Source organism: Phasianus colchicus, chromosome 1, assembly GCF_987193195.1.
Source record: "Phasianus colchicus chromosome 1, bPhaCol1.hap1.1, whole genome shotgun sequence".
In the NCBI taxonomy this organism is placed as follows: Eukaryota; Metazoa; Chordata; class Aves; order Galliformes; family Phasianidae; genus Phasianus; species Phasianus colchicus.
This window is the reverse complement of record NC_143436.1, coordinates 111,435,493-111,458,580: the sequence shown is the minus strand read 5'-3', so window position 1 is coordinate 111,458,580 and position 23,088 is coordinate 111,435,493. Positions and strand designations below refer to the sequence as shown.

The 23,088-nt window shown below is 40.5% G+C and overlaps 1 protein-coding gene across 5 annotated transcripts; it reads left to right on the top strand.

Moving 5' to 3' along the window:
* Positions 1–560: 560 nt before the first annotated feature.
* Positions 561–14,351, top strand: U2AF1 (U2 small nuclear RNA auxiliary factor 1). 5 transcript variants are annotated; one of them, XM_090123121.1, is made up of 10 exons: positions 586–724; positions 2,190–2,277; positions 2,494–2,550; positions 4,305–4,335; positions 4,930–4,996; positions 9,171–9,220; positions 9,841–9,939; positions 11,097–11,230; positions 11,569–11,661; positions 13,640–14,351. In XM_090123121.1, the coding sequence occupies exons 2-10, from the start codon at positions 2,231–2,233 to the stop codon at positions 13,776–13,778; spliced, it is 717 nt and encodes a 238-aa protein (XP_089979247.1). In that variant the 5' UTR covers positions 586–724; positions 2,190–2,230; the 3' UTR covers positions 13,779–14,351. The 5 variants fall into 5 exon arrangements, with proteins under 5 accessions (XP_031450500.1, XP_031450501.1, XP_089979247.1 ...); XM_031594640.2 differs by lacking the exons at positions 2,494–2,550; positions 4,305–4,335; positions 4,930–4,996 and adding an exon at positions 5,790–5,856 and having other exon boundaries at positions 561–724; XM_031594641.2 differs by lacking the exons at positions 2,494–2,550; positions 4,305–4,335 and having other exon boundaries at positions 561–724.
* Positions 14,352–23,088: the final 8,737 nt, after the last annotated feature.

Here is a 23,088-nt window from a genome sequence, read left to right as displayed (position 1 = left end):
TCACTGTGGCATAAAATGAAAAGTAATTAGAAGGAAAAAGATAAAAATGAACAAGTTTTGCTTCCCTGCAGCAACTTTCCAGAACCCAGTGAACAAGAGGGTGGGTGCAAAGTGTGTGATGGCCAACGTGACCCTCCTGACCTAATCCGGGCCGGTTTTTGAGGGCAGGGAGCAGGTTATACACTGCCACACAAGCCAGAGCCCCACACTGATGAGCAGCACCACATCCCTGGAGCCGCTCAAAGCCAGGCTGGATGAGGCCCTGGGCAGCATGATGCACTGAGTGGCAGCCCTCTCCACAGCAGAGAGGTTGAAATCAGATGGTCTTTAAGATCCCTACCAGCGTAAGTAATTCTACGTCAATCCCTTACCTACAAACCCCACCACGCACACACCTGGTGCCCACCCTTCGCCCCCGCCTCAACTCCCAGCGCCACGCTGCACCGCGCATGCGCGGCAACGAGCCCGTGTGGCGCTAGCGCCAGCCGCGCGGCCGCAGGGACTGGAGGAGGGGACGGCCCGCACGGCTGCACCAATCAGGCGGTAATCGCTTCGCGCGCATGCGCAGAGGGCGGCGGACCCCCTCCCGCCTTTGCAGGGGCCGACGAGAAGCGTTTCCGGCGCCGCGGCTGTGACGTGTGCGGTCGGCGCCGGGCTGTCCGGCGGGCGGGCGGTGGGAGATGGCGGAGTATCTGGCCTCCATCTTCGGAACAGAGAAGGACAAGTGAGTGCCCTATCCCTCTTCTCGCGCCGCTCCCGCGCTTCGCGGGTGGGGGGTGGAGGGAGGCCGGCGGCGGCGGGATCTGCTTTGCGCCCGCTGTGCGCGGAGCTTTCCTTCGCTGCTTCCCTTCAGGGGCTGCGGCGCTCCGTCCCCTCCCCCGCTCAGCCTGGGCCGCGCGCTGGAACGCAGCGCCCGCGGAGGGAAGCGAAGGGGAAAGAGGCGGCCGCGCTCCCCGCTCTCACCCTCCCCCCCGCCTTCCTGCCCCCCCCTCGGCCCGCGGCGCGGTGCCCTCCCCTCCCCCACCTCCGGACTGGAGCGCGCGTGCGCGCGCCGCCTCTGAGAAAGGAGGGGGAGTGCGCGCCCCCGTGTGCGCGCGCCGGCCCCGCCCCGTGTCCGGGCTGGGCCCGATCCGCTCTCTCCGGGAAGCGCCGCCGCCATGCGGGCGTGCCCGCGCCTCGTGGCGCGCCTCCGGCCCTCCTCCTCTTCCCCGCGGCGGCTGCGCCGTGCGGCCGGGCCTGGCTTTCTCCTTTTGTTCAACGCTCGGCCCCCGCCTCACGGAGCTGTGTGTTAACCCTACTGTCCTTCCTGGCGTAAGCACTGCGATCTCGCAGCGTAAGTGCACGTCGTGCAGCGGGAATCCGATCTCCGTGCTCTCACTGTGTGTCTAAACAGCGAGCAGAACGCTCCGCAAAGTGTTAAAAGTTTGAAGGATTACTGCACGCTGTAGAGTTACGAACGTGAGAATAATGGTTTTTTTTCTTCCAGGAGAATTTTTATTTCTCTTTACGCACGTCTAGCCTGTAATAGCTTTTATGCCTTCATAACTTTGCTTGCAGTTTTTCTGGTTGAGTTAACTGAGCTCTTTATGCCTCTTCTTCCACCATTCTGCATCCACGAGAGTTCTACTGGCATGCCCAAACCAGCACAGATCTGAAGCTGTTGTTGGGTGATAGCTGGACCAAGAGAAGATATAATGAGCAGCAAATATAAATAAAGCTTGCTTTACAAAGAACTAGATCACAAAGATGGCTTGGCGAGGAAATAAGCATGAGCAAGACAAATCCTTCCTTTGTGTAACACTTCTTTCCTTTAATTGAATTATTTCAGATAGCATCTTGGTAGTGCTTTTAGCTTCCATTGGAGCAGGTGGGTTTTTAAAACATGGCGTACGTGCAGCTGTATTGGTTTTAAAGCACGTTATATTGCCTAGAGGAAGGGGTTGCATGGAGGACATAACTATAGCTTGTGGTGTAACTTTTCAGACAGCTCTTCACCTTACTTCCTGTCCTACCACACCACAAAACTGACAGAAGGACAAATGAAGGGAGGGGATTGGAAGGGTAGAACAGCAGCAATCGCTCTGTTACTTTTCCACATCAAGATAAAGGCATTTGGGGCACATTTTATAGGGACTGTATACTAACTTCTTTATTCCAGTTTGTAACTACTTTGGGTTTTATACTTGCAGAGTCAACTGTTCGTTTTATTTCAAAATCGGAGCTTGCCGTCATGGAGACAGATGTTCTCGGTTGCACAACAAACCAACATTTAGCCAGGTTTGTTTTCCTTTTGCTTTTTGTTTGTTTGTTTTGAATTCGTAGAAGTATATTCTTTAAAACATAGATCCTCAGATAAAGCTGAATAATTACAGAGCTCCAGAATAAGTAGTTCACTTTTGGCCCCAGTTTATATGGGATTTTGCTTTTTTGGGGGTATTCCATTTACTTCTCCCAGCATTTCTAATCATCTCCTGTCACCCTTAATGGCTGCAGGAAGCGATGCTGTTGTAAGCTTGCCTGTAGTAGAGACCAACCAGTGCTAACTTTCAGGTGAGTGTGCCTTCTCAGTGATGTTAGGCACTTAAACCTTCCCAGATTTTTTTTATTATCACAACTAATAGCAACTTGTTCCACCTAGCCAAAAGGTGTGAACTTAAGTCTTTGCATATAAGAGGAAAAAAAAAAAAAAAGCAAATAAGCGACTTTCCTGTCGTTATCTTTGCTCTCTGACCCAGGCTCTTAAGTTTCAAATGTAATTTACTTCTTTTGAATGTGAACAAATTATTTCTTGAAAGCAATTTGCCTGGTTGCTGAGGGCATATACATCAGTTAACTTGACAGATTACTTAGATTTTGGCTATCTAAACATTAGAGATAAGATGAGTGACTGCACATCTGTTTAAAGAAGTGGTGCAGAGGGTGATAGGGTTGTTTTTGTTATTATGAGCTCTACGGTTTTCAGAAAACTACTTTTATGTGGAGAACTATATGCTTTTCCTTTTTCTATCACCGCTGATTGTCAAGGTATGCAGGTAAATAGATTTCTTTGGGAGAACTCTGTATGATGTACTCATGGAAACTGCTGTTTTAGAGGCAGTTTTATCTACAGAGGTGAAATTTATGTAGCGGTGGAGTCCTCTGGGCTGGTGTTGGTTAGGAGGGAGTTCAGAAGTCAGGTAACAGTCACAAGGCTGGAGGTTAGAGGTACTGCTACTGAAGTTAAAGCTACTAAATATGAGTGGGCTGTGGAAGTGGTATGCAGGAGTGGTTTGAGGGGTAGAAACTGTCAGGGTTGTGATCTGTGAGCACCACTGCTGGTACTTCATCAACTGAGGGAGTTTTTCCATCTAAGGGAACTTAATAATTCTTAGTGTAGATACTGCTTATCCAAAAGTCCATTTTTCTGAATGTGTTACTGATATACATGGACAGCATACTGAAATCGATTAGGTAATGTAGAGGTTTGAGTTTAGGTTCTTGGCTACTAGAAGATAATTTGAAATTAGACAACTTCCACAGTGGTTGCTATAATGTTAAAACCATATGTATATTTTTAAGAGAGCATTTATATCCAGCCCTTTGGCTGCAGCCTTCAGTTTTGCTGCAGAAGCTGCAGTTAGTACTGCTGGCTGAAGTGGGTCAGCAGGGCATGCTGGAATCATCTGGCGACATCTGGGAGCGCTGCTCTTGGCTGACACACTCTATTGGAACATCTGCAGCGTCTGGGATTCCTTACAGAAATCTTTATTTGTATGCAGATTGGTAATCAGCTGTGATAGAAAATAGAGGAAGAAATATGCTATTAATGGGAAGCTGCTGCCTCAGTGTTTTTATCTTCCCCTGATGCGGCCCGTATCGAAGGGCTGTGTTAGGAGAGGTTATGCAATCCAGAGTGATCAAATTAGCAGGAACACTGTAATTGTGTTTCTGGCTCTCTCCAATTGTAGAGTAAAACAGTTTTTTTAAACCTGGGCCATGGAAGCTTTGATTGATATAACCGTACCTATTATAAAACAAGTATGTGATTTAAATGTGATACTACAGAATCTGTAATATTAAGTGGTCAGCATATGTTGGTATGACATTGCTGGTCCTGTGACTTTTTTTTTATGATGTAACTAATGATAATAATGTATAAGTTAAGATAATTTGGGGACTGCGATTCATACTAACGTTGAGCTTGTATTTTAAGTAAGTAATCACGTTTCAGTTTTTGAGCTGCTTACAGTGATATGGACATTTGGGTTATTTTATTTTTTTTTGTAATATTAGTTTACTAACTTAAACATGGTTTGTTTTTTCAGACAACTTGATTTTAAGAAGAACGGTACAAATGTAAGGTTTCAAGTCTGCCTGGGCTAATTCTTCAAGTAAAAAGCAGAAGGGCTAAAAGGATATTGTCCTTATTTGAAGGATCGGAAACATGCGAACCTATGATGCTATTATATTATTTAAACAGAAATTCCACCAAGAAATTCCCGATACACAAAACGAGATGCAGCTCATGCCTAAAAACCTTATGGTGTGGTGTAACGTTCTAGGCTCTGTGGCATTATGTATTGTATGCTGTGCACATAACGCTTACTTTTTTTCCTAGACTCACAGTAATGAATCTGATCTTCAAAATAAGATGAAGCTAGGCGTATCCGTCCTATCACGTAGTTTGGTGTTTCAGGTTACTGTGCCTCACAACTCCCATTTTGAGGATAGCTGTTGAGACAAACGCAGCTCTTTCTTGGTGGTTAATTACAACTGTTTTCATAATATGATGGTCTGGATGCAATTGGAAGATTTTCTGCAAATACAAAAAGGAAGTCTTAAGAACAAGCTATTACTTTTAGATGTTTGCGAACAAGTTGTCTCTTTGCAATTGTCTATTATATGCACAGCAGCCAGTAGAATTCCCCTTTTTATTTTTTTTCCCCGCAGACCATCTTGATTCAAAACATCTATCGTAACCCCCAAAACAGTGCACAGACGGCTGACGGCTCACACTGTAAGTCCCACAGTTGGAGAAATTTTTTTAAAGAATGGTGTTAAAGAGCCCACTCCTAATTATGAGAAAATCATGTTGGCTTCTGAGCTGCTGACATAAAGCTGTTGCAAACAGGACAAGTGACGGAACTCTTCTTGCGCATATATCAAGAACTTGTCAAATGTGTGCAATTCAGAATGCAGAACGTGATTTCATGAATTGGACTTGATGCAAATTTGATTGTTTAGTAACGCTGCATTCTTTTTAAAGGGTTAAACTGCAGGCATTTATCAAATTCTTGATCCAACAACATCAACAAAAAAAAAAATAGGTCTATTTGTGATGTACGGTAAGTTTCCCAGACTGTGGTTTTTCTTTCATCTTAACATTTATAGGAAGATGGAGATCTCATGTCATGCTCTGATATTGTATTATCTCTGTTCCTGGGGCTTTGTTACTAAGAGTCCATTCAAGAAGACCAAATTCAAGCGAATATGATTGTGGTTATAGTCTTGAATACTGCTTTTGGATGCCATTTATTACATGTCTGCATGAAATCATGCAAAAGCTTTCCACAGGTTAATATTGGTTAGTAAAATAAAAGTAAAATACAATAGTGGAGTATCATGAGATCTCTTATTTTACAGTGTTAGGATCATTCAGAAAGGTCACCAGCTAAGTGAAAGTTCTCCTTCTTGGGAGAAAATAACCACCTCTCTTTCAGCACAGACTCGGCTAGAGCGACCCTAAAGGAAACCAGTTTCTTGTTAAAATTATTTTCTATAATATAAAGTTGTTGCGTTTTGTATTTCAGACCATTGCCCTCTTGAACATTTACCGTAACCCTCAAAACTCTTCCCAGTCTGCTGACGGTTTGCGCTGTAAGTTCATACAAGTTCCTTCACTGGTTCCCTGGGCTTGATTGTCAGAGCTCAGTGTCGACTTAAGCTGGTCTACCATATTAGTTTAACAGATCAAACTGACCACGTTTAATGAAATGTGCCCCCAAAAATACCCAAAACTTTTTGTCCCACTCACCTTCTTCCCTACTCTGAAAACTATGAGGGAAATCTGAATACCATCTATTAACTCAGTTGGAATTGTATTCCCTATAAAGCAGTCTTGATGCACTGCCTTCATCCGCCCCTCCTTTCTCCTTGCCAGTTGCTTGCATCCAAGCAGTGCTTTTCTGTATGTTTTATGGTATCCATAAGATTTCACCGCCTAAAAGAGCAGGATAATGACACGTTGACTTCATCCAGAATAAATTTCCTGCTCTGTCAATGTTAAGGGAAGTTGAATTTGAAACTCTTCAGACTTCATGCAGAAATTTGTTCTAGGTTAATGATGTGGCTTCTATTTGGAGTCTGCTTTGGAAGAATGCACTGAGAATAGCTTCCCTTTTGGCAGCTGTCCTTTTGGATAGGTGCATGGTTAAAATTCCTTCCATGCTTTGAAAATTCAAATTCCAAAAGCAAGTTGCATGTTCGTGTAGGAAAATATATCTTTAAAAGTACTTTTGAGGAGGGGCAGCCATTTGTGCATGGTCACAAACTAACTTGATGACTCCTCATGAGGTAGGAATGGACAAAGGAGGAAAACATCTACTCTAAGACTGGTAGAAATTAAATGACCAAGATTGTTGATCTGCAATTACTGACCTGTCATTGTGACTGAAACGTCATATTAGAATAAGATTAAATTTAAAAACTAGAATCAAAAAGGATCGATATTATTTTCTAACTAATATTTCTTGTTGAAGTGAATATGACTGTGTGGTAATAAAGCTTTGTTTGGCTATTCCTTTTTTGGGCTGTTGGATTACAGACTAGTTCAGATTAGTTACCAGCATTTGTGAAATCAGCCACTACCTTACAAGTCAACGCTGTGTGTTCTGCTCTAGAAGTAATAATGGCCCAGTTAAGCAACTCGAGCTTGTTTTATGTGATGCGATCAAGCTAGATGCGTAATGAGCTGTGTAAGTTTGTCTAGATGCTAAACACTTCTATTGGTTTGTAGGCCTTGCTGCAGATGCTTTGTAGTTAATGCTGTTTTGATGAAACAAAAACGTACAGTTGGATTTTTCCACTGTCCCTAAATTTTCAATGCGCTGGTAACTAATTTGCACGGTTACAGCAGTTTGGTCTGTGGAGCTGTTTAGATTGTACAGCTGCAAGAGTCTTGACTTGAACAGACTCTCTAGTCTTCTAAAAACTGGTATCCAACTTCAGTTTGTCTTGATGAGTGGGTAGTCATTTAACAGAGCCTGACTGTACCTTGTGCGGTAGAGCTGGAGCTCTGTTATCAGTACGTTTGCTGAAACTCCCAGCTCCCTGTTTTTTTCCATATTTTTGTCCCTACTTAAGTACTGCATGTATTTTAAATGGGTAACTCGGGTAGCTGTTGAATGTGTTGTTTGTTGTTGCTTAACTGTCTTCCTTTCTATTGCCGTCGTAGAGGATTAACCTTAGTTTTGAACAATAATAGTTTTCCTGAGTATTTTAATTAGTAATTGGGCTTCTCAAGGTTCAGATACCGGTGGCCCTGGAACATGAATGTTTGTAAAGCCTGTGCATATGTATGCTTCCCAGTTAGAGGGACCTTCACGTAGTTATTAACTAATTGTTGCTTATGATCTCTTAATTTGACAGTGGAATCTCCTTAAAGTTTCTAGCACTCATCCATTTGGTTAAAATTAATTATTCCCTGTGTGGCTCATGGAGCCCCCATCTGATATCTTAAATAAATAAATAAATCCTTAGATATTAATAAGCTATTATGAGTGGTGATTGCCCCACCTTGGGAATATAGTGAAGTATTATCTGTTTAAAAGAACTGGTTGAACATTTGGTATTTGCTTCGTTTGCTGTGTAACTGTGGGAAAGTGGTGGGGAAGATGAAAGCTCTGAAAGCAAACATTTTTTAAATTGAGAAACATGAACCTAAACTGCATGACAAATCTCCCTTAGCCTTCTTCAGGAGGCAGCTGGCTGGGAGAAAAATAATTGCAGTTCCAGAGAATGTGGCTGGTTACTATTAGAGACTTTGAAGAAAGGTGCTGTGTTCTTCCAGATGGTACTGTTAGCCAAAAATGGCTGAGCCCAAGGCATCTGTTTTTTCATAGCAGCCCAAGCTGAATAAACTTAGCCTTGTTGGCTCTGTTTCTTTCACGTTCTGTGAACTAAAACAGCAGTGTTTGTAATTTAAAGGCTAAAATATTTTTCTAGCATGAAATGCAGGGTTCATTTTAAAACTACTCCACTTGATCGTAATAAACCACTTAACTGCTGAAGAGCTAATCCATTAGGCTTTAATGTATGTAGCTTAATATACCTTAAAATACCATAGAGTAGTGGAAATAAATTAAACTTATTTTTACATTCTTAATGCTCTGTAAATCAGCCAAACTTATGTTGCTTTTTTAATGGCAGCAGGCAAGCAGCGTTCATTTGTGAAGTGCAGCTTGGAGCATGTAAAACAGTTTAACCTATGTGGCTGGCTTATCTTGCACTAAAATATTTTTGCAGGATTATAGAAAAACTAAGTGATACTTTAAAAAAAAAAAAAAAAAAAAAAAAAACAACCACCAAACAGTGCTTTCTGTTGCAAGGCACTGTAGTACCCTTCTTTGAGAGCACTTAAGAAGCACTATTTTAATAACTCCTGAGGAAATTGTTAAAAAACTAAATAAAATTCCGAGCTGCGTTACTTTGTGAACTCTCACCTTCTAGTGTATGTGTGCTGGAGATGGAGAGGTGGATTTGTTAAAAGGAAATTCTATGTTTAGGGAGCGAAATGATAAACTGTAATTGTACTTAGAAATATGCACATATGACAAAGCACTTGCCTTCTGTTTAGGTAATGTTGGTAGATAAAGGGTGGAATTGTGCATCAAACGTAAATCATACTTCAGAGCAATTCCATTCCCTTTCCTCCCTTTAGATTTGTGGCATACAAGTTTGGTTCTGATTTAAAATTGGTTCTGATTTGATCATGTCAATAGAATGCTTTGATGTTTTATTTTGGACTTTAAATTGTTTGCATATACCAATTTTCTTTAATACTCCTGTTAGTTAGCTACATGATATATGGTGTCCTTTATGCTCCAGGTGGCACCTCTAGGTTATGTTTTGTAGTATAAGCATTTTTTTCCTTAGTGACATGGTCTAATCAATATGACTCTTGATTTTTACAGGTGCTGTGAGCGATGTTGAGATGCAGGAGCATTATGATGAATTCTTTGAGGTATGCAGAAAAAGCGAATGTTCAGAATGCATTGAAGTGTTCTCAGACTTACAGAAGCAAATGACTTAAGTGGGTTTTAGGGAATATCACAAGTAAATGGATTCAGAGAAAACCATTTGTTTCCTCGGGTGTTTGTTTAAACTTCAAACTTTCAGTGCTAAGTATTCGCTGGTGTAACTTCAGTTAGTTTAGCTTTACTGTATATAGCAGGCTTTGTTTAAAGATCATCAACCCGTGCTTTATGGCATTTGGATTCTGTAATCTCTTCTGTAAATTAAAAAAAAAAACAACACCTTAATCATTGGTATGGATAATATACATGTAAGGAATACTGTTGCTGCAAGCCTTATGTGTGGAATTTTCAGTGCTGCTTATGTGTTGACTAAATACTGTATGCTTAATGTTTTCCATAGCTTTTTATTTTATCCTGTTAGCACTGTGCTTAAAGGTGGACACAGTACAGGCCAAGCAAGTACCAATTTTAAGATGGGAAATGTGAAGACTTTTCAAAGAATGGTCGTCTTTTAGTTGTTATTAATAGTTAAGTGCATCCGTTCCGCACTTTAACATGTCCCAACATTTTAATTTTCTTTATTTTTTTTAAACCGGTTTGTGTTTAGGAGGTCTTCACAGAAATGGAAGAAAAATACGGTGAAGTTGAGGAGATGAATGTTTGTGATAACCTTGGAGATCATCTAGTTGGAAATGTATACGTAAAGGTAGGATAAAAAGAGAAATATTAGTTTAAATGAATAGAAGTAGTATAGAAGATTTGTCATTTTAAAAGCACTGTTCTTGTAGCTTCAGGATCCTAAATGCTCTCCACTTTATCAATATAAATTAAGAAGAGTGGAAGTAGCAATGGGATTTGAAACAAATTTTAAGAAACAGTGAAAAGCGTTTTTGATACTCAAAATCTGTGTCAATGTATTAAGACACGTGCAACATTTTTAAGCCAGTTAATAAACACAGTCTCTGCTAAAGTTGTGTTAACTGACCAGTATGAATTCTGGATCTTTCTTCCTGTCATGCTGCATTCTAAGAACTTAACTAAGAGCAGAAGTTTATTTGCAGCAGGTGTTTGTGTTCAACAGAATGCACTTAGTTCCTAACTTCCCAGTTAAACAAAACATCTTGTAACCAGTGGCCCTAGTTGGTGTATGGTCCAAACCAAAGGGCTTAGCTTTAGCTCTTAAAAGCTATCAGTACATGCTTTGAATAATCTGTACACAGTTATCCACTTGCAGAAATTTCATTGTGTATACAAAGTGTCAGGGAGGTGGAGAGCAAGAGCAGATAAATATTTTTACTGTAATTTTCCTGAACTGAGAAATATTTTGGGGCCATATACGTATGGCCGTATGTATCTGTGTAGACCATAATAATCAGAAAGCAAAGTTGCTTCTGAAAATTTATGTTGGGACTGTGAAAAAGAATGCTTTTCATCTTCTTTTTAAAACAGAATCTAAGTTTCTGTAAGTGAACAAGGGCTTCAGTTCTCATGCTGGTTTCTCTTAAACGATTGAAGAAGTTCCATTACATTTGGAGCATTAGTATTACATGATGTACACTGTATTTAAAGTTGTAGTGAGAAGGCAGTGTTCCTGTAATTTACAATATAAACTGCAAAACTAAAAAGACCAAATAGAATATAACTGTGAAAAAGTATCTGTTGTGATTAGCCCTGAATCCAGGTCGGTGAAAAGCTAGATTATTTTTTTTTACCCTGATGATACTGTCTGTCTTAGGAGCTCTGAAGTAGTTCGTAGTTACATTAATAGTCCTAAGCCACAAATAACATAAACCTGTTTTGTCAGGAATCTTTGATCTACTTCTGTTGCTTCTCCACAGCATGAAAAATTATTTTTGCTTTTAGTTTCGCCGTGAAGAAGATGCAGAAAAGGCTGTGATTGACCTGAACAATCGCTGGTTTAATGGACAGCCTATTCATGCTGAGCTTTCACCTGTGACCGATTTCAGAGAGGCCTGTTGCCGTCAATACGAAATGGGGTAAAAAGCAACTTCCTGTTTGCCTATGGAAGTGTCTTTTAAAGTGTTTTGCACAAACAAGATGGTTGCTTGGGTGTGGGTTTTATGTGTAATTCAGAGTAAGATGAAAAAGCACTTCAGGCAATGTTAATCTGGAGTATCTGTAGTCAGCTTTTTTGACTTATCGTCTTTTGGATTTTGATCTAGGAGCAAGTCAGTTTCGGTAACAGTAAATGATCTTTACTGTTTCTAGTATTAGAGGTGATTAACTTGTGAATGGCTAGAGGCCTACTAAGGGCTTAGGGCAAACAGATCCACTGTAGAGCTGAGAATTGTAACTGTCTCGAATTCTGTTTCAGAGAGTGTACACGAGGAGGTTTCTGCAACTTCATGCATTTGAAGCCCATTTCTCGAGAGTTAAGACGTGAGTTGTACGGGCGTCGTCGTAAAAAGTGAGTTTGCTTTTAAGCACAATTAAAACAGATAAACTACACATCAGTTGCATAATGTTCAGGAGACAAACCTTTTAAACTTAAGTCTTCTCTTGCTGTTTCTGACGTGCATCTGTGAAAGGCATTGAGTACAACTAGAGAGCGGACAGCTTAGAACAAAGGAGTGGGTTTTTTTGTAAAAACAACCAGAAGTATGATTCTATCAAGAAGATCTTTGGATATTTTCGAGACTCGATGAGTATTTACTCTTTCTCTTTAGTTTGATTTAACAGTTAATGGCTAGCTTTTGTAGCCAGTGTTTGTTCCTTAGCAACAGGAGGTTAATACTAGAGTATATATTAATTAAGATACCTTGTGGAAAAACTTATACCGCTGCTATTAATGCAGCATGTTTTTGTGGATGGTCCACTTTGTGCTGGATTGAATCTCTTCGGTTTTAGGAACTTCTTATTTAGGTTAAGCATATTTAATTGTTGGGTTTGCTTTTGTATGGAGCAGTTTTGTATGCCTCTTTCAATCACAGAGGGAGCCTGGGGGTATGAAAATACTTTTCCTATAAGTGTCTCTAATTGGCAGCATCTTAAAATCTATGAGGATAAATTTAACTTTCATAATGTGAATTAACATGTTTGTGCCAAAATACTTTCTTACAGTATTCAAATTTCAGTGTAATTTCTTGGGGTGTTCAAACAATTTGTGGAAAAAAAAGATTAAATATGCTCATCTGAGCCTTTTGGTCATGCTCAAGAGTCTGAATCCGGACCTTTCTGACTTAGGCACCAGTATGTCATCTTGTATTGCAATAAAGATCAGACTTGCATGTTTGGCTGTGGAATATGATTGTTTTATCCATGGCCTAATTTCAGTCTGGGGTCAAGCAAATAAAATAGTTGAGTCCTCAGAGTAATTTAGTCTTTATTTGCCCTGTTTAAATTCTTGGTGAAGCTAAAGCTGTCACGTGCTAGCAGTAAGGCCGGATGTTAAAAAATGCAGTTCTTGCATCAATGGGGTTTTGCAGGTAGATTGTATAGATTAGAATGACCTGAAAATAGTCCTAGTAAAATGACGTACTTTGAAATTTCAAGTAGAAAAAAGAAGGGTACACCTGAACCTGTAGAAAAATAAGCTAATTTAGTAATTTTGAAGCTCAGTGGTATGCAAGACCTGTGTGCCTCCATGTTTGAGTAAAATTTGTCCCTGTATTTGCTCCCATCCTGGAGCACTGCAGCATGGAACAATATTTTGTAAAACCAGACTTGTAGCATTTGTTTCCATGGTCTTTTGAATTCTGCTGTAATTTCTACATCTATTTAAATGGTAGTGTTTATTTTCTGCCTCTTGTTACTGAATTGCCTGAAATCCTTATAACCCTTTAGAACACTGTTTCCTTGACAAGTGCCATGTAAGACATAAATCCATAGTAGCTGTGTTAGCAGTACATTCTGTGTGGTTTTAGCATTCTTCTTGAAGTCATCAACACTAGAGGTAGGGAAGGATTATTTGCAAAGATTGATGGCTTCTGGAAATGGAAGGCAGGAAAAAAAGCAAAAATGGATAAAACTCAGATTTTTGAGCTGCTAGATAATGCTGTTGATTTAATGGGCTTGGACTTGTAAATGTTTAGCTGAAGGTTTTTCTTCTGTGTGCTTGAGAGCTATTATCAGCTACAGAAGCAGTTGTCCCCTTTTCTTTTTGCTTCAATTAACAGCTGCATAAAAATGCATTTGTTTCCTCTACGTGCCTCTCCTTAAGCTTTATGACTGGCAGTGAACAGCGGAGTTTTTTTATGATAGCTGACTCCTCAGTGTTACATTTGTTCAATACATAATTGTATGATTTCACAGCGTGAGTGTCAATTTACCAATACTTAGAATATTCCACTCTGTTTTTCTTCTGTTCCATTACTTTCATCCTTAAATATTCCCCGGAATGCAACTGAAAGTGCTGAAACAATAAAATGTTCATACTTTCTTTGAAGGCATAGATCCAGGTCGAGGTCCCGTGAACGTCGGTCTAGATCCAGAGATCGTGGTCGTGGAGGTGGTGGTGGAGGAGGAGGAGGACGTGAACGTGATAGGAGGCGGTCAAGAGATCGTGAAAGATCCGGTCGATTCTGAGCCATGCCATTTTTACTGTATGTCTGCTAGAAAGTGTTGTAGTTTGACCAAACAAGTTCATAATGAGATTTTTTTTAAAGATGGGCTTCTGAATAAAAATTTGTAGTGATACAGTATTCTTTGTGTAACTTGTTTCTTGTGGGGGGGAGTCTTTTTAACTGTCATTCCTCTATCTTGACAAATACCTGGATTAATACTATGCCTGAGGGAAAGGTGGTAAATGTATTGGAGGAGGGCCGGTTTGGGGGTTTTTTATTTTTATTTTTTATTTGGACATGATTTGAACTGTTGATGAAAATGTGTGTGTATATAATATGAAATATTATATACATAGTAAAAAATAATATACTGCTTAAGAAACAGTTACTCAAATAAGTTTCCCTTTTCTGCTATGCTGTCTGCTTATTTAGGTTAGTTTAGGCACATTTAAAAGGAAGGCTGTGCGAAGTGCATTTATTTACCAAGTAGAAACGCTTAGTTACAAAATGTATGTTTGTTTGTTACCAGAAGTCTGTGCTCTGTCTATCAATGTGACTGTGGCATTTACAATAAATCCAGTTTCTTGGTGTAAAATCTAAAGCCTTTTTTCTAAGCACTCTGGAGTAGTTGTGTTGCTACTCCTGGCAGTGCCAGAGTTCATAGCTGAGGGTTTTTTTTATTCTTGACTAATTTCCTCATCTTTGCTAGAAATAAAGTTACCTATTGCAATGTGCGGGAGGGGTGGGAAACAGTATTTTTATCTTGGTAGCAATGAGTTTCTTTTTTAAAAACTCATGCTCCATACAACAGGAGACGCAGGATCTATTGACAGAAACTAAAGGTCCTAAATAGAAGGCCCAAATTTCTTAACAGACTGAATTTTTTCACTGTGTTCTCCTAGCTGTTGCTTAATGAAGAGCGTTTCCCTAGTGTTCGAGCTGACAGAGGACTAATTGGATACTAAGGAAAATTTATTTTTTTCCAGCTTTACTTACTTTCCAGTTTTACTTTTGAAGAGATGTAAAGTGTGATGGAGGCTGACAAACAGGTGGCAGTTTCTTCACAAGACTTTTTCTGTCTTGGTTCAGTTGAATCGCACAACAGCTATGTATCTTAGGTTGTGCATCCCTTAAGGAGTTAAAAGTTTGAGATATTGCTTGAGAGACTGTACAGTGTACTTGCAATTTCAATTCATTCATGTCTGCTTTTACTCAGCTTGTGTGGTAGCATGAAGTTTTGGTCAGTGGTCATATTTATGTCTGAAACTACCTAATGCAATATAGCTTTCTGACGTGACAGAGCATTTACCAGCTCTTCTTTAATTCTCAGAGTACAGTAACTTGATAAGTGATAGATCTGCTCCTTAATTATTTAAAATAAATAAAAGGAAGGATAATAAAGGATATGGAAGTGTTGCATAGGCAGATTAACAAACCAGCTTCTCTGTCTCAAAAATAAATACAAAATCACTTTGCTCGCTGTAACTTGGAGATGGCAAAGAAAAATATATTAAAAAGTGTGCATTTCTAAATGGATATAAGTTGTCTTTTAGAACTACATTCTTGTACCAACTTAAATTGAATTTATTATGTTCTGAGTGGTTTGGCCAATGAGTTTGTGGAATTTATTCTGTCTAACTTTTAAAAAGAAAAGTATCTCTACATGAAGAGAGCTTCATTATTTATATTTTGTTGCAAATACATGAATTATTAATTCTTTTTTGGTGGAAGAAGTTGATCGATGCCTAGAATAGATGGCTGAACTGAAACCTGTGGTATGTCTGCTAGGTATTAGGAATTTAACATTGATAACTTAGTTCTGGTTTAAAGGACAGTAATCCAGTTCCATTTCCTCAATGAGATTTAGGATTATTAGTGAACTAATTTAAATCTCAAGCTCAAAAAGGTGAGAATAGCCACTAGTTTTTAATACGCTATCTAGTATAATGTGGCTACTAGTGGTTACTAATTAAAAAGCTTAAGATCTTTTTTCACATGGGTTATTGGCACAAGCTAGTTTGCTGTATAAACAAAGTCATTTTAAACTAGTATAAAAGTCTCTAAAACGGCTTTCATCTGTTTATCTAAGCAGTGCTGAACAGCAAGTACATTTTTTTTGTGTGAACAGATAGCAAACAGTTTTCCTCCCCCTCTTGTAACTGGAAGATGTCTTAAAGGGCACTGAAAGTAATGGTAATGGCATTCAACATGTAAACCAAGCTCATGATACAACATCAGTGATGTTCACCTTTAAGGATGTATGCTACCAATAAAATTAATCCCATCTGAAATGTAAACTGCATAAACTTAGTTAAATGTGGTAGTCCAAACTGGATTCATTTACCAGTGCAAAGGTAGGGAATCCTACTCACCCGTTCTATTCTTATTTACAGTGTGTATGGAGTTGAATTTTTCCCACCCTCCCTATAGGTTCCTGTTTCTCACAGATACATTGTTGGCTCTTAACAGTGGATCTTAACTTATGGAATTCCTTTACCTCAAATAAGTGACAGCATACAGTATTTTCTGAAGTCTGAGTCAATTAGATTGAAACTGTTAATCCCGAGTGGCTTCCTCTTATTTGTATTTGGCTCTTATTCTGTGAAAATGCTGCTTGTCCATGAATATGATGTATGTTGAGACTGTAAAACCAAATGGAGAAAATTTGTTCAAAAATAAAGCCTTTTTTAATAAGAATCTGACAAAAATTATCCCTTTCCTTTAGTTGGGATGCTGCTCTTTAAATGACTGATGAGGACATAGACTACGCATTTCAAATTCTCAGCTTTTGGCTCAAGTCACTTTCAAATGATACTTCGACTTGTTTTTGTAGGACTGGAGGAGCATGCCTTAAATATGTAACAAACAAAACAAAGGTATTTACTTGATAAAGCTGAACTATCAAGAGTGTAATGTGGTGTTGGTGGGTTGTTTGCTGTTTATTTTCCTAACCTGATAAGGGCTCTGGTTAAGTAGACCTGTAATTTTCTATTGTGTTGATCCATAGAGAACAAGAAAGCTCATTTTGACAGGAAAAAAAAAAAAAAAAAAAGTGTGTTGAGGAAACGAACGACTGAGAAGGGACAATTTTTTGAAGGTGATTTTTTTTTCCCCAGTGTTGCATGGTTTGTACTGCAAAACTTTGGGAATGAAAACAACCATTAATTCCCTCTGTCTTACTTTTACAATTGCAGCTTGTACCGAGTATGCAGTCTTTAACATAGCAGAACGTGAACTGCTTTTGTATCAGGTAGGGAAAGTATTAATCACTGGATTCTCCAAGCACTAACTTAGGACAGTTCTGAAAATCAGTCCTGTTTGAGGAAATGTCAGAGCTGGAAAAAAAAAAAAAAAATGATACCGAGTTGGCGTGTGCTCACGTCACCTGGTAAGAAAGTAATACCTAATAAGTAAGACTGTCATAGGAGAGAATACATTTAGCTGTGTTAATTTACTGCAAAGGTGAGCCTGAGGTATATACTATTGAGCGTAACTTTACATTGGAATGTGTGCATTTCCATTTAAATCAGAATTGCAACCAAATGCCTATAGAATAAATCAGCCTGTCTTCACACTGAAAAGATACATGATGCATACTAACACTATGCACAGGTATTCTGAATTTATCCAATTAGCCAATTCTATTTACCGTATTATATTTACAAATGTCTCCTGTGTTGTTTTTTTTGCAGTTTTCAATATGTGTATATAGGAAATGGAGCACATCTCTTAAACTGTGTGAATGATCCATCCTCGTCAGCAGTGTGCTCATCAGTCACAAACATCTGATCTCCTAGTTCTGAGTGTCATGCTTCATTTTCTGTGCTAGCTAACCTCTAGCAAGAAGAAAGAATAGCAAAGGACAGTGCTGTCCACAGCTGCACACAGTTTCAGCAGCTGCACCAGAGCTATTTTAGAAGCTCCCATCTTGTAAAGATGAAAGTTCCTGCCAAAAAGGTGTCAATTCAATTGCTCTGAAGTTTCAGCTGTAAATTGAGTTTGTGAAAACAATTTGAACAGTGAAAGCTACTAGACCGTATCTGCCAGCACACCAGCTCTGGTAGCCAGCGTCTTCATTTCACCGTATGTGAAGTGGGGGAGAGAGAGGTGATGGCTATTAGCTCTGTATGTTCTTCATTGCACTCCGATGGTTGTTAGTTGAGTACTTTTCTCGTACCTTGAGTTTTGGTGGTTGCTTTCTAAACTAGATTGTTTTGGCAGGACTAAAGGCAAATACAAGTTACATGCATTCATATATCAGCAAAGCAGCATTGTGATAACTTCTGTTGAAATGGTGGCATTCAAGTGAGGCTTTGGGCAGTGATTTTTCAGGTGAGCTGTGGCCGTGTGGAACAGTTTGTGTGACTACAGTTTTCCCTTTGATTGAAGCATCTTCAAAATATTCAGAGTTCTGATGGTTGTTCCGACTAGGGAAAAAACTTAGAATCCCATATTCCTTTGAGGCAAGCTCATTAGTTTCTGAAGAAGGCATGTAGAGTGCTGTTTTCCTGAGCAGTGCTAGAGCACTGTAGGCCACTGACTTGCCTTCAGTTGTATTTCCAAAGCTGCTCTTTTGGTTAAGTCTGAAGGAATTAAAATAAATAAATAAAAACATTCCTGCCCTGGTTTTACTGGGCTATGAGACAAAGTGTGAATACAGGCTGTGCATAGCAAATGAGCCAGTCTCCCTGCCCCTCTGGTTTTCACAGAAAGCCATATAGTCTGCCAGGTTCAGGCCTGCTGTATTTTTGCTGGCAGCTGGCTCAAAGCATTGCCACCTATGCAACTGAATTTTGGCTGTATTTCCAGCCCATTTTCACTTGCTTCTTGGAGCTACCTGGGATTCCAAATAGGAGAAAGAAAAGACAAAGCTGCTTCCATTGCAGCCAGGTGTAGCAGCACACCTTCTGTGCCTGAGGAGCAACTCTGAGCCTGAAGAGCCAAAGGAGCAACTGCTCTCCTTTTCCTGCTATCTCATTTCCCCTTGAGAGCTAATATTTGTGTTTAAGAGAAAGTTGAGAAGCCCGCACAGCTCAGAACAGTCCTGTGTCTTTTAGTACTGTCTCTTCCTTCCTCCTTTTTCGCTAGTGAATGTGGAAGTGGCTTCATCCCTTCTTCCTCCTGTGCTGATGGAGAAAAAAAAAAAAATGTCCAACAGCTGCAAGAGAAAGGCTTGATAAAAGAACATTGAGGCAGTATGTGAAAAAGTGATTTCTGGACAAAGCGTAAGTATAAAGTGAGTAGACTGCCCTACTGGCTTTAAAGTTGTTGTGTTGCTGGGCTAGGGATGGGCAAGGGAAATTCCAAAATCTAAGGCCAAAATCTGACCAAGAAATAGCCTCATTAAGGTCTGGACCAGTTTTTTCATTCTGGAGGGCTTTGACTCATGACTTTTGACTCTTTCACATGACCATGTTGACCACAACAGAGATGTTTAATTGCCCTTCTTTGCTTAGCCTCCAAGGAAGGAAGCCTTTGGTCTTTAGCCAGCTATGCAAGTCTCAAACACACACGGTAGTAACTTTAACACTGTTCAGAAAGACTATCTTCAGCAGAGGGAATAGATTTGTAGATGAAGGCAGAGTAATGGATGATGTCCTTCCTGTGGGACTGTAGGTGACTTGAGCAAGGTTTCAGACAGCCTCTCACTCCATCCAAACTGTGTGCTCGCAGTTTGAATGGGCAACTCATCAAAGAACTGTCTGGGTCACTGGGCTTAGAGGGCAGTTAATAATGGTTCGTTCCCTATGTGGAGATTAATTACAAGTGTAGTACCACAGGGGTCTGTCAGTCCTAGTAATTTTCCTGTTGTACCAATTCGCTTATCAGTGACTTTAAGGAGAAAATTAGTATTATCTTCACCAGGCTTGTGAATGACACCAAACTGGGGTTGCACTCTTGACAAGTAGAGTGCAAAGCAGCCCTCCGTAGGTACCTGGATGGGCTGAAGGAATGGGCCAGCAAAAAACTTATGAAATTTGAACAAAGGCTTATGACAAGTCCTGCTCCTGGGATGGAGCAAGCCCCTGTCAGGCTGGGGAGCAGCCCTGTGGGGAAGGTCCTGGGGGTGCAGTGGGCAGCAAGCAGAGCAGGAGGCCACAGCATGTCCTGGCAGCAGTGAGGACCAACCTGCATCCTGAATAGTGCGACTGAGACAGTCAACAGCCTGAGGGAAGTCACTGTTCCCCTCTGCCTCAGTACTTGCTAGGCCGCATCTAGGTACTGCTTAGTGTTTTGGCTTCCAGTGTGGAAAAGTTATCAATAAATTGAAGTTGTTTGGGTTGGGAAAGGTCCAAGATAGCCAGGGGCTGGAGCAGTGGCCATGTGAGGAGAGGCTGGGGCCTGGCTCAGACAAGGGAAGGAGCAACTGAAAGGGAACCTAACAGCCACTCTATACTTGCAGGGAGGTCAGCAAGAAAAGAAGCCATGATCTTCACTGAAGTTGTCAAGTGAAAAGGGAGGTTCTAACTGAGTGCAGAGAAAACATTTCCCCAATGAGAATGGTTAGACACTGGACTGGCTGTACAGGCTGTGTTCTTGGAGGCTTTCAAGACACAACAGTACATAGCTTGAGCAACCTAGTCTGATCTCTGGGCTGACACTGCTTTGAGCGGTAGACTGGACTTCAGGCCCCTTCCAGCCAGAGCAATTCTGTGCTCCTCGTGTTAAACCTAAATCCTTATTGCTGCAACTTTGACCTACTCCACTTCCTCCTGAAGGAACTTGAAAAATTGTATATCCCCTTCCTTATTGCCCTGTAGCTAATTTGAGACAGTTCTGCCCATCTTCTGTTTTCTGGTTTTGGTTTTTTTTTTTGGTGTTTCCTCCCAGGTCACTCTCTACACGTTCTTGCTGCATACCTTGTTTCTATGTTGGCCATACCTCTTTTGGTCATACTTTTTTTGAAATGCAGCTCACCAGATTGGATACGGTACCTCAACTAAGCGCACCAGTGCCAAGTGCCATGTCTCATGCAGTCTATATTCCTATTTGCATAACCCTGTATGATGTTTGTTTTTTTCACAACAGTGGGGCATTGCTGACTTACAGCAAGCTTGCGTGACACTATAATCATGCATTCCATTCTACAAAATTACTATCCAGATAGTGGTTACACGAGCGTTACACGAGTGGTCACATTGCTCCTGCCTGGCTGTAAAATTTTGCATTTGTCCTTATTGGCCTTATCCTACTCTGCCATCTCATTTCTCCTCTCTGTTAAAGATCATTTCAAACTATGATTCTGTCCTCGAACCTGTTTGCAGCCTCTCCCACTTGGTTAAAATAAAATCTGGTGTGGCTCCTCTTGGGATGCTTTTTTCTCCCTTTGTGTAAAAGCACTTCATGTTTTCACAGCTTCTGTGATAGCCACGAGCTCTCCTTTCCTAAACAGGCTCTGTGTACCACCGATGCAGCATTAGTTCTTTGGATGACTTCATTAGGCTCTCACTAAAAACTTCCTTTACCTGACGTTCTGAGTTCCTACTCAATAGCATTTTTTGCTCTTTGGTCACTGATTGCAGATGTTCAAGGGGTCTCTCCTTTGCATTTCAGTCTTCAGTGAATCTGTTCAACACTGACACAAGAAACGGCAATTTTTGCTTGCCATTCCTAAACAAGATGTTTATTTCTATATTAATATAGAAATACCTGTTATGCTGATCAAGCAATAACTTTGGTTGTATACTAGCCCCTCCTGAATTCCTCTTGTTCCTTAGGAGAAAAGTAATACAAAGTAATGGCAGATGTTCCTCAAACTCAGGAAATGGCTTAAGTGCTCCATGGTTCTGGCAGTGAATTGCTGATTTATAGAAGTTACTCACAAGGCCAGGTTAAGGATTAATCTAAGTGTCCCACTGATTTGGCTCAGTTATGGTGGTCTAATTAGGGTGCAGTCACAAAAAGCTTTGTGTATTCATTTTCTGTCACCATGACTATTGCTACTAATGTCAATGGGAAAGCGTGTCTGTGTCACTACAGATAAAAGTCTTTTTTTTTTTTTTTTAAGACAAAATTCTCGCTTCTTGTAAGTGTATACAGTTTACCCAAAGGATGAAATGCTGAGCACAGAGCTGTGGTGCAATTACAAATACCTCTAATTAGCCTCGCACATTATGTTCAGATAGTTTCCAGCACGCCTAGTGCTGTCACTTGGTCTTACAAGTTGTCTTTGAGGTGTCTGTTTCACAGTTTGAAAGATGTATCAAGTCCATCTGTGCTGTCAGCTTCATATCTCAGCACCCATCTGCCTGAGTTTGCAGTGGCTGCTGTAAGCTGACGCTTCTGAAGCAGAACGGCCAACTCTGTGCTTCTTCCCTCAGTCTGTCTGAAAAGCATCAAAGATAAAAAGGTACAGCTTAACCACCCCCCTCCTTGGGCTCTGCAGATATGCTGTCAGTTGGCAAACATTTGCACGAGTTTTTTTGAAGTTATGACAGTGTTCCAGGCACAAATATTCATGGATTCTTGTTTTGCTGTGCTCTGCTCAGCTGTGCCATTCTGTAGTCCAACAGTATCAAAAGTAAGCCAGGATCTGTTTCCACAGGCTCTTCCAGTGGTGCTAATGGTTACTTGTGCAAACCAAACTGCACATGCATATTTCTGACATAACTAGTTAGGCAAGCTGTGATTTAAAATAAGTAACAGCTGCACTTTCTAGCAAGTTGTTTGTTAGGAAAATGAGAATAACAATGTAGAATTAAAAGTAGGTTTGCATCTATTTTGGTCCAGAAAGAGACAGGGAAAAAGAAATGTTTTTTTCTAAAGTATGGATTTTTCTTGCAACCCGATTTTTCAGCATATACAAGGGAACAGCTGCCTTAGTTTTGCTGATTATTGAAAGCCGATATAAAATACCTGGCACTTCTCTTGTTTGTTCATTGGATCATGGAATGGCTTTGGTTGGAAGTGACCTTAAATATCATGGAGTTCCAACCCCTGCCATGGGCAGGGCTGCCCCCCACCAGCTCAGGCTGCCCAGGGCCCCATCCAACCTCGCCTTGCACGTCTCCAGAGATGGGGCACCACAGCTTCTCTGGGCAACCCGTTCTTAGTTGCTCAGTGGTTTTCCAGCTTTGTTCTTTATGTTTCATAGATCTCAGCCCACGTTTTTGTATTCATTTCCTTCACCGAGAGCCCTCTCTGTGCCCACACGACCAGCCGTTCAGCCTCAAACTGGCTACATCCAGTCATCAACTCCCTTCTGCCACTTTTACCACCCTGCTCCTTACTCCTTATTTTTATACAGCGTGCAATTATGATGTCATATGGCTATCTGTGGAGTCGCTGTGTATACAGATGGAGGCGTAATGCTGTCCCCCCTCCTTCCATTA